The following is a 12,022-nucleotide window of genomic DNA, read 5'->3' as shown; positions in this document are numbered from 1 at the left end:
ATCCACAGAGACGAATTGCTAGTAATGCATAAACCATTTTCAGGAGTTCAGTTTCAACTAATAACGAAGAATTAATTGACACTCTCTTAATTTATAGCAAATATTGCTAAAATGAATAAAGAGCTTCGCAAGTGGACGATGTTCAACTCATCCCACCTTCGTCAATACTGTCAAAAGACTGCGGGAGACTGAAAGTGTTGCCCGAAGACAATTTGCGAAGGAGTACAGCCACCAACAAAGCTGCAGGATAGTGGTTCTTCCTGCTGCTGTGCTAAATCCGAATTCAGTCTCTCCGTACCATATTCCTCTACGTCAATGGTACAGTGATTTTCAACATCGTTCTCCTGCAAGACGTAATTTGTGCAGAAAGTATTGTTTACCGATGAAGCCACATTCACAAATCACAGGAATGAAAATTTGAAAGCCACGTGCTACGCGCCTACAAAAAACCAGCATTGGCTTTAGATGTTCAACCAACGACAGCGGGTATCAATATGCGGTAATAGCCGTAATCGGACAATATATGATAGGCAGTTAGTGATCGTACGTTGAACGGGGAGAAGTGCACACATTTTTTCTATAAATTTTTATTCTTCCTATTACAAAAATTGCCCTTGAAAACTCATCAAATGATAAGGTTTCAACACAATGTGTGTTCTGCCCATAATTCTTCAATGGTAAGACATGCATGAAACTGATTATTTCCAAACGGTTTGGTGGGAAGGGGCAGTCCTATTCAAACGTATCCAAAGTGATCACCAGAAACGACAGCCTTGAACTTCTTCCTTTGCGATAACGTAAATCATGATTTCAACAGGGAGGTTATAACGACCTTGGCGAACATCACAGGACTGCCGCGCGTAAAGCGATTACTCGAGATTGCTGATAGTAGTTGAGTTGATTAGTAATGCAGTGTGTACGAAAGTATCGTGATGAACGTACTCTTTAAAAAAAATCACCAACAGGAATGCGATTACACATACTGTAATGTTTCCATTGTTTCTTGTTTACAATCTTTTGTTTAATTTATTTCATGGATTGTTTTAATCACGATATTTCCAGTTTCTAAAAGACGTAATATATGTAAAACAAACAGAAGAAATAATTTTTCATCAAAAAATAATACATTTCATCCAGCAAATTAATACTTTCGTCACTGAGAAACTCTACTTTGCGTGCATCAGTTGCTCTCATTGATAACAGACCATTTGTTGGTCACTGTGAGAGGTAAAAAGAAATCAATTCTCTCATCTTAATGCCATCTGAACGACTTTCCAGCGATATAATATTTTCTCTGAACGAAACAAGTTTAAACCTCTGTAAAGTCTAATGCAAAAGCATAACATTGCGATTTAACAAAGTGGTGCAAGTTTCCTTGGAGGAGAATGTAAACTTTCATGCCGCGGATCTTCAACTGCCGCAACGGTACAAAAGTCCCCACATTCACATTTTTTCTCTGTGATTTCTTGTTAGGTCTACGAGAAAGGTGTGGACTGAAGTGGTCTCATTTACATATGCTATTCCGGTGGCAACAAATAGCATAATTCCATTTAAAGAGTTGATCATTACAAATAGCTTCAATGCCTCAAAACTAATTATTCAGTTGAAAAGGTTAGGAATCTCACCCTGTATGAATCTAAAGTGGTTTTCAGATAGCCAAGATGCATAAAGATGAGGAGTATAAAAATTGTCAATACTTGCAGGCCTTTCTCTTCAGTTGCTACTTCAACTTTGCTTGATTATATAGATAAGAAAAAAAATTCCATCTTTTGCAACTGAATGTTCTATCTGTGTGTAACAAACACGTTCCACCTATCCATGCTAATGATCTTCAGTGGTCTGTAGTACACAAGAAAATTATTTAATTATACATATTTTGATAAGAGATCTGAGTTATTCTTGAAATCTCATTTTATTACGTAACTATTTACAACTGTATGATAAACTCCGCCCCCCTCCATACACACACACACACACACACACACACACACACACACACACACACACACACTGCCTCAGCACCAATCCTCCCTCTATCCCCACGACAACAATTCACTCTGCTCTCACCCTCTACAACTCCTATGATCCCTGCCAGCCCAAAAGCATATGATGAGAATATGTGGAGCGGAATATTTAAATGTGACCAATTAATAGGAAAAAACCTGTACTATATGTATCTATTACATACAGAGGATCATACGGATACATGGAAAGGACGTAAATATGATTAAATGTAAAAAATTAGTATCATATAGTCGTAAATATTTAGATAATAACACGAGATGCCAAGAATCACTACAGTTCTCTTATCCCAATATGTATAATTAAACAGTTTTCTTGTATATTGTAGAACACTGAAGATGCCTGGCATGAAAAAGTGAAACATGTTTGATTCACACAAATGAAACATTCAGTTGCAAAATATGAAATTTTTTCTTATCTATACATTAAAGCACAAAAGAAGATAAATGTTTATCCTTGTAAGCAGCATTCTAAGCTTATGGTGTATATAACTATAATATTCTAACTGCAACACAGTAGATACATCTTTTTCAAACCTGCTGAAAGCATGAAGCAGAGCTTATGGAAGATATGTTGTAGTATGGGTTCGGTATCCTCATTGTGATACCTGTTTCCTTCCGTGATATAGTGCATTAACATAGCTCTCAGTTACGTGATTCTGAACGTTAAAGTTCACAGCGCGTGATCTGAAGTAAATTAAACGCTATAAACGATAGTTGTATTTCGGTCAATGTGGAAGTAATTTTGTTTTCGAGGCGATCAAGGTATACAGCGATATTCAGTTTATGGAGATCGCATTGAGAAGTTGGTGTCAAACCGTCTGACCGACTTCGGTGGTTGAAACTCAAGCCGGAAGAGGGCTTGTCATTGTCGTTTTTTCTTTTTATCGAGAAACCACTGTGGGCTTCTATGTTGCGTATTTGCGTCCTGATACATTTCTGTCATGCAACTCTTAACATGCATTTTCCAAGCAGTTTATAAGCACTGTGTATACGTGAATTCATGCACTTACAGCTGAAAATTACGAAAAAATTTGACGCTTTAGTGGACGAATTGTAACACCCATAAAAATGGTCAAACGTCAATGGAATAAATGTCATTATAAAAGAAACCATGCATAAGTAGCTGACATGAATGTAGCAGTTTAACTCACCACCTTCAACTCCTTATAACGAAGCTTGTATTAGAAATAAATCTCTTTATCGTCAGTGTAATTTGACTACAGTTACAAAACCATTACAAGTACATTCACAGAATGAGTTAAATCTATTTTATGTTTATTCTATCCTATTAATTGATGATAATAATAAGTTGTTTCAAATGTTTAGTGGGCAAATATGACGCAGATAAGGAAATTATTCAAAGCACTTTCTATACAGACGTTTAGACATTGCTAAGTGACTTCTTACCATTTAAGGAAAGCAGCTTCAAATTTTACTACAAGGTTATAAAAATGTAGTATCCTGTTAAATTATTCCTGTGTGATGTGCAGACCAAGAAAATCAACTAAGAACAAAGTGGACAAAGTATTAACTGTATATCTTAGATGACCTGCCAATTTACTGTAATTTGCTGTGGAAATTATATTTCTGAGGAATGTCATAGTGCTGCACTTCCAGCGACGATGCAGGTTATCATCTGCTACTTTTATGCTTCTCTATGTTTTTCTTATAACGGAATTTCAGGCGTAGCCATATCAGTAAGCTTGTTAGTAAAAATAAGTTGTTCAGGAAGAAACCTTACCTGGAAATATAAAATGATAGTCCATATAAGACCAAGGACAACGGGCGGTCGACCATCTACTAGGTCTGATGAGTTAATGTTGACAAGTTTTATCTGAAACAATAATCCAAAATTCAGACCAAAAAGAAATATAGTTATTTAACATAAAAAATAAGGAACTGACACTATTATACAATGGCAGAACAATATAGCCAATGATTGCTTGCTTATATTTGGATTGTTAATTTACAAAAAAGGCTTATATAATTGTATTTTGATTTATTGATCCATCTAGTAGACTAAAATTCAATCAGATGACAGTTGTGCTCATTGTAACCAATAGTGTTGCTGTTCTACGCAGTATATGGTCTACCAAGAGTCGTTGGGCACTTTTTCTCTGGTGTTTCGGCAAAAATTTTGAATTTTGTTTCTGTGAAATTTAGTTGTAGTCATTCTAAAGAAACACCCAAATACCGCTCATCACACCTTTCAGGTGCCGTCTTGCATTGATTGGTTGATTTGATAGAGCGGACCAGACAGTGAGCTCATACGTCCCATCGAATTAGGGAAGGATGGAGAAGGAAGCCGGCCGTGTCCTCTCAAAGGAACCATACCAGCATTTGCCTGAAGCGATTTAGGGGAATCACGGAAAACTTAAATCAGGATGGCCGGACGTGGGTTTTAACCGTCGTCCTCCCGAATGCAGTTGAGTGTGCTAACCAGTGCGCCACACCGCTCTGTTTGCATCGGTCTGTTTCCATTCATAAACGAAATAATTTTTAAATTGGAATTTTCCGTGTCTATTCGATAAAGCCATCCGAAATTACTGCCATTGCAATGCAGTAGCGCTGCTTAGTCGCTGCTTAATTACGGGTTATTCTCCGTGTTTTCTGTCCCTGCCAATACCGAAACGATATAAAACGAATATCGCACTAGAGTAATTTGGAACAGCTCTGTCGAACTGGCGCGTAAAATTCCGCTTTAAAAATATTTTTGTTTCTACCAGGAGACGAACTGACGTTTTCCGTTGACGGTGGACATCGCATGAAACATACAGGGTGATTCAAAAAGAATACCACAACTTTAAAAATGTGTATTTAATGAAAGAAACATAATATAACCTTCTGTTATACATCATTACAAAGAGTATTTAAAAAGGTCTTTTTCACTCAAAAACAAGTTCAGAGATGTTCAATATGGCCCCCTCCAGACACACGAGCAATATCAACCCGATACTCCAACTCGTTCCACACTCTCTGTAGCATATCAGGCGTAACAGTTTGGATAGCTGCTGTTATTTCTCGTTTCAAATCATCAATGGTGGCTGGGAGAGGTGGCCGAAACACCATATCCTTAACATACCCCCATAAGAAAAAATCGCAGGGGGTAAGATCAGGGCTTCTTGGAGGCCAGTGATGAAGTGCTCTGTCATGGGCTGCCTGGCTGCCGATCCATCGCCTCGGGTAGTTCAGGTTTCATAACTAACCTTTTTCGTAGGACTCTCCATACAGTTGATTGTGGAATTTGCAGCTCTCTGCTAGCTCTGCGAGTCGATTTTCCTGGGCTGCGAACAAATGGTTGCTGGATGCGTGCTAGATTTTCATCATTCGTTCTCGGCCGCCCAGAACTTTTCCCTTTGCACAAACACCCATTCTCTGTAAACTGTTTATTCCAACGTTTAATACACCACCTATCAGGAGGTTTAACACCATACTTCGTTCGAAATGCACGCTGAACAACTGTCGTCGATTCACTTCTGCCGTACTCAATAACACAAAAAGCTTTCTGTTGAGCGGTCGCCATCTTAGCATCAACTGACGCTGACGCCTAGTCAACAGCGCCTCAAGCGAACAAATGTACAACTAAATGAAACTTTATAGCTCCCTTAATTCGCCGACAGATAGTGCTTAGCTCTGCCTTTTGTCGTTGCAGAGTTTTAAATTCCTAAAGTTGTGGTATTCTTTTTGAATCACCCTGTACAATGTGCAGTATTTATTTGAGTCACCTCCATCCATGCACTGCAAAAAAAGAATTGCAAATATCTGCCGAAACACTCTCTTAGGAGAGACACCTTTTACATAATGATTCCTTAACTCAGAGAACATTCTTCACACAAAACTTAAAAAATTTGGTACCGACCTCAGTTTCAGAGGAAAAGAAAGAAACGACATTTGCTCTATTGAAATACATATAAAGGTAATGAGGGATAGCACCGTCAGAGCGCAACTGCCCTTTCGATCGTCCCACAGTACAGGTTGTACTGTGACACCTCTAGAATAAGTGTATCTCTCGTCACAAATAGTATGTATCCGATCATTCTACATTCTCGAGCATTGGTATCTGGCTAAAATTCTACGGCGTCATATAACATTCAGATTCATTGGGGGAAGTACTGTTTTTACCTAGGCATTCAATTTAGCGTTGTTCAGTTTCTATGGAATACAGGTGAAGAATACCTCCAAAATTAATTTTCACTGTGCGGCGGGGTGTGTGCTGATTCGAAAGTTCCTGGCAGATTAAAAGTGTGCGCCGGACCAGAACTCTAACCTAGGAGTTTTGACTTTCGTGGAAACCTGCTCTACTGACTGAGCTGTCGAAGCACGACACACGATCAGTCCTCATCTTCTACATTCCAGGCTTCAGAGAAGGTCTTATGCAAACTTGGCGGGTTTAGAACTCCTGGAAGAAAGGACGTTGCGGAGACATGGCTTAGCCACAGCCTGGAGGACTGTTTCTAGAATGAATCATCACTCTGCAGAGCGGTGTGCGCTGATATGAAACTTTCCAGCGAAAGGCAAGGTTTCAGTTTCGTGTCTCGGTCTGGTACACAGTTGTAATTTGCCAATGTGTTTCACGAGAATATTTACAAGAGCACTCTTATTGTCGGTATAGAACTCGACAAAGCGCATCACTTGTGGATAGCTGTTTGGAAATGACTTCAAGGCTAACAAGGGGAGGCCGCCAATTTGAAATTCAGATTCGATTCATACTGCACATAATAAAAGCTCATTGCCAGAGGTGTAATGTGGCAAAGCACCAAGATGCACTTCTCAGCCGTTGTCGAGAAAATCGACAGTTAAAAGAAACCGTTGCGGTGAAATGCTCTCAACGATTAATCATTTTCTACAGCGCCGTGGCGCAGTGGTAAGCGCTCGGGTTCGTAGTCTGAAGGTCGCCGGATCGAATCTCGCGTCATGCAACATTTTTTTTATTGTTTTTTGTAATTCAAATATATATATATATATATATATATATATATATATATATATATATATATATATATAATTCCCGGCAATCAGTTGCAACAATTATGCATATAATAAGTTGTTGAAAGTCGCTTGTCGTGGAAAAATAATACTTGAAATAGAACACAATATCACAAATAATATTCAAGTGGATACAATTTATTGAAAAGTTCGGTATATACTCGCACATAATTAACAATTGGTGACCAGAAGTAGCTGGAGTATCGCACGAACCAGAGTGATAGTTATCATAGAAACATGGAAAGCAGAAAACAGCACGAATTCGAGCGCATCGTCGATTTCATTAATGTCTGTCAGTTCCTCATCATGAACGAGGGTGTTTTCGGCGAGCATTTGCAGCGTATTCTGGAACATTTCTTCCCCAATTACCATGGCTTCTTCGTTGACTGATGATGACGGTTCTGCTGTGATGCGATTACTGCTACGAAGGAGGCTTTCAAAATACACCAACGCATCTTTCAGTTGTTGTTTCGCCACTTCACTGTATATAGAATCTTCTTCGATCACATCACTTTCATGCGAAGGGCCCGGATCACTCTCTAATTGTACCGCCTCCATTTTTCCGTTTGTTTAACAGGGTGTACCAAAGCTCTCACGTACACACTGATATTCGACGATGTTAGAAGTTGCGCTAGGGACCGCATCTACCTTCTTTCGAAGTTAGCGGGCAACTATGCTGTTATGCGGCGGCTCGTTTCTGCCCATTCAACATCTGTCCTTCAGGTGTAACGAGTATATTTCATATCTGCCACAGCAAATTTGTGTTCGTGGGGTCTCTATTCTAATCCGAACGTTTGACTTACACTATACGCATTCGTTTCGGAATATCGTTTCTACGTCTTCCGTTAACTATACGTGGTAAACATTATGAAGACAATTAATAACATTTGTGAAATACAACTTTGCGGAAAACATAATGATGTTCGAAGTCGCCAGTTTTTCCACGACAAACCACTTTCAACAACTTATTGTATGCATAATTATTGCAACTGATTGCCGGGAATTATATATTTATGTGTGTGTGTGTGTATACATTTGAATTACAAAAAAAAAAACAAATAATAAAAAAAGTTGCATGGCGCGAGATTCGATCCTGCGACCTTTGGATTACGAACCCGAGCGCTTGCCGCTGCGCCACGACGCTATAGAATGTTATCAATCGCAGAGAGTATTTCACCGCTACGGTTTCTTTTAACTGTCGATTTTCTCGACAACGGCTGAGAAGTGCATCTTGGTGCTTTGCCACATTACACCTCTGGCCATGAGCTTTTATTATGCGCAGTATGAATCGAATCTGAATTTCACAATTGGCGGCCTCCCCTTGTAAGTGTAGAATCTCGAAAGGTAAACGATAAATTTGTTAAAAGACAAAGGTAAATTAACACTTGCCGGAACGTCACCGTCTCGTAACCGTCACGTTTTTGAATGGGGCACGACAACGTCGAAAGAACGTCGTGACGTTAAAATTGGTTCAAAAAACAGTCACCAGAGGCGCTATTTCGTACTTCATGGTAGATCGTCACAAAATGCCGAAATTTAGTTTAAAGCAGTCTGCAAAGATTGCTGTTGCACTTGATGAGGAGAACAGAGAACAAAGAGAGTCTGGGTTAGAAAATGTTCAAAAATCGAGACTGAAGGAGAGTTCCACACTCCTTACAAGGAGCAGGAAGAGGAGGAGGAGTCGTTCTATAAATATTTCACACTGTCTAAACAACAGTTTTTTACCCACTAAGCAAGACAAAATAAAAATTACGAAGAGAAGCTCAAGGATTAGGCGTCCAGTATCACCTCGACAGAAGCTGATGGTTTGCCTACGGTATGTCTGGACGTGCCGTTTTTTGTACTTAAACTATGTTGGCTTCCATTTCTGCTACCTGCTATTCGTCCTTAGTTTATTACAAATCTGATTTTAAACTTCTGCATTCCGCATCAGCTTTACTCCCAATTTTCGTTTTCGCTATTCCACTGGAAAAATCGTGAGTAAATCACACTGAACAAGGCATGTATCTTTTAGTTTGTAATGTATTCCTTCAGTGTATAAAAGAAAATACTTAATATTGTCTTCCAGTAAATTCCAAGATCTTTTCGTAATAGCAGTCAGTGGGGAGTACTTTCATGTGGCAGATACTCGCCAAGTAGGCTACACTTTGGCCCGTCGAAACACACTTCCTGAGAAACCTTGAGGTGACGTGACGTGTCGATGACGTTCCGTTGACGGCGTGTGTGAATGCCACCATCTGAACTGCAGAGGGGAATCTTTTGGCACGACGGTTGTGACGGCGACGTTCCGTCAAGTGTGAGTCCACCTTAACGCGGCTCCATACTACTACGGAATGCTGTGTCTAAATGGGCAGCTGCCACTTGCCCTAGACTGTTACCGTTCCCAGAACGAATTTTCACTCTGCAACTGAGTGTGCACTGTACTGAATCTTCCTAGCAGTCAAAACTCTGGAAGTGGATTCGAACTCGGGACTTCAGCCTTTGGCGGACAAGTGCTCTACCGACTGAGCCATCCAGGAACAATGCACGACGCTCCCTCACAGCTTTACGAATAACAGATGTGAAGGCACCACTGCCGATATATCGTAACTAACTAGGGAAACTCCTCATCGCAAACCCTACCCCCTCGAATTTAGTGTTAAAAAAAGGGCCCATTGGATAGCCCTTCAAAAACTGAACACAGTTCAAGCATGTAAACAAGAAGGTGTACTGTACAGTGAAAAAGAAGTAAAATAGAAACAGTGAACAGTCCTATCTCAAGAAGTGGACTGTCGGGGGAAGAATAAGACTCAAGGCTAGTGTTTGTGTGATTACTGTGTTGGACTGCACCACGAGAGATCCATGTTCAAATCCCACTCGTATTCCATTTTTTTTCCCCACAAAATTATGAACTTTCCGTCCGGGCATTTACGTGTCTGTTCTCCTTCTCTGGTCTCGGTAATTGGCATATTATCCATTGGTTATAGAATACGAATCATGTGGTAAGCATGTATTACAGTCGCGAGTAAATGTGATGAACAGTGAGTGAGAGTATGCGAGACGCTGCATAGACCTCTCACAGCAATGGAAACAACAAATAAACTGGTTGAACTATGTTACAACAAAGGAATTCAACAGTCAGGACTTTGAAAACAAAACGCAAGAGTCGTAGGATGTGGTAATTGTGTAGAACAAATAGGAGGTACCTACGTTTGGGAGATCCCTTCCTCCCGTTGCAAACGGGCGTTACACCACAACAGAGACACAAATTTGAATACGCCGCATAGACACGTCAATGATCGGACGGAGAGTTCATAATTTTGTGAAATACAAAAAATGGGTCACGAGGGAGATTTGAACATGGAACTCCCCCTTCCCAAATCAACCCTGTGACCACATAAACACGACGGCATGGCAACGAATTTCGCTCGATGTTGCATATCTTGAGCTTGGACCGTTCACTCTTTTGATCTTGCTTCTTTTTTCACAGTTGAGTACATTTTATTCCTGTTTTCGTGCTTGATCTGCGTTCATTTTTTTACGAGCTATACACTGGGCCATTTTGCCACTAAATCTGAGAGGGGTGCGATGGGTAGCTTCCCTTGTAACTAACCGATTACAAACAGCTGGTTCCGGTGGGTATCATTTCGCTGGCTTTCAGGCAGGTTCCTGTACGTAACTGTTGGTGCTAACAGGCCGGGGGAGTCGCCCCATTTGATGGCGCACACTTCGGCAGAAGAGGAACCGAGGGCAACTTCAGTCTGGGAGGAGTTCAGTTAACGGAGGAAATAATTCTGTCATAATTGTAGAAGAAGTTTTGTCAATACATTTGTAGGGAGTCGGAAGTTGTAAGTGGAAGTGACATCTCCGAATATATATATATATTATTGAATGTTGGGAAAAGTTATACTTTGTGTCAGCAAGTCAGTTTAACCCTTCAGAACGTACTTTTCAAGTAAAATTTTACGTTGTGGCTAGACGGAGTGACTGCTATCTACGTACGGCTGAGACAGATTAGCGATCATCTACTTGTCTCAAGAATTAATAAATTGTAATTCCATAGGGTCACTTCTATAATTTCATGAATGTCGTTAAATATAGATCTCCCTTATCTTAGGAAGCAGTGCATAGGTCTGTTTCAAGCACACGGTAAAATTCAAGAATCGCCTGCATACAGGGTGTTAATTATTGCACTATATGAAGTAAAATCGTCATAACTTCTGAACGGTTTGCGTTAGGACGTCCAAACTGCACGCGTGGCCGCGTGGCATGATGGAAATTAGTATGCGCATGGTTTTGTTTAGCCCACTTTCATTTGGATGGGTTCGTCAATAAGCAAAACTGGCGCATTTTGGGGACTGATAATACGCATTTCGCGATCGAGAAGTCTCTTCATCCTCAACGGGTGACTGTGTCGTGCGCAATGTCAAGTCACGAAATAATCGGTGCGATATTCCTTGATGGCACGGCGATTACGGAACGGTAGGTGAAGGTCTTGGAAGATGATTTCACCCCTGTTGCCCGAAATGGCCCAGATTTCGACAAGATGTGGTTCATGCAAGACGGAGTTCGACTCCATCGAAGCGGGAGACTGTTTAATGTCCTGGAGGAACACTTTAGGGACCGCATTCTGGCTTTGGGGTACTCAGAGGCCACTGGCATGGGCCTCGATTGGCCGCCATATTCTCCGGATCTAAACACATGCGACTTCTTTTTTGGGGCTATATTAAAGACAAGACAGAAAGGGACTGGAGCAGACTGCAAGCAGGGGAAATGAAATTTCTCGGAGCAGTTAAGGGAAAAACAAGAATGGACAGAGTAAGGAATGTAGATATTAGAAAGGACCTTAAACAAGAAAGTATGAGAGAAGAAATTGAAAAAGAGAGACTAAGATGGTACGGGCATGTTAAGAGGATGCGTGGGCAGTGACTCCCCAAAATTATGGAAGAACTAAAGATGGATGGAAAAAGGCCTAGAGGGCGGCCAAGAACACGGTGGAAAACGGGAGTGAGAATATATGTGGAAAGGACGGG

General features: G+C 40.5%; 1 protein-coding gene across 2 annotated transcripts in view; it reads right to left on the bottom strand.

Annotated features, from left to right (window-relative positions):
* Nucleotides 1-12,022, bottom strand: part of LOC126416038 (muscle-specific protein 300 kDa-like) — a 643,030-nt gene that overhangs the window by 472,364 nt on the left and 158,644 nt on the right. For both annotated transcript variants that reach the window (XM_050083501.1, XM_050083503.1), the window contains exon 5: nucleotides 3,766-3,858. In XM_050083501.1, coding sequence (XP_049939458.1) covers nucleotides 3,766-3,858 — 93 coding nt within the window. The remainder of the gene's footprint in view (nucleotides 1-3,765; nucleotides 3,859-12,022) is intronic.

The sequence above is a fragment of the Schistocerca serialis genome, chromosome 8 (genome assembly GCF_023864345.2).
Source record: "Schistocerca serialis cubense isolate TAMUIC-IGC-003099 chromosome 8, iqSchSeri2.2, whole genome shotgun sequence".
NCBI lineage: Eukaryota > Metazoa > Arthropoda > Insecta > Orthoptera > Acrididae > Schistocerca > Schistocerca serialis.
Note: the sequence above shows the minus strand (reverse complement) of the source record. Positions and strands in the feature narration are given on the sequence as shown.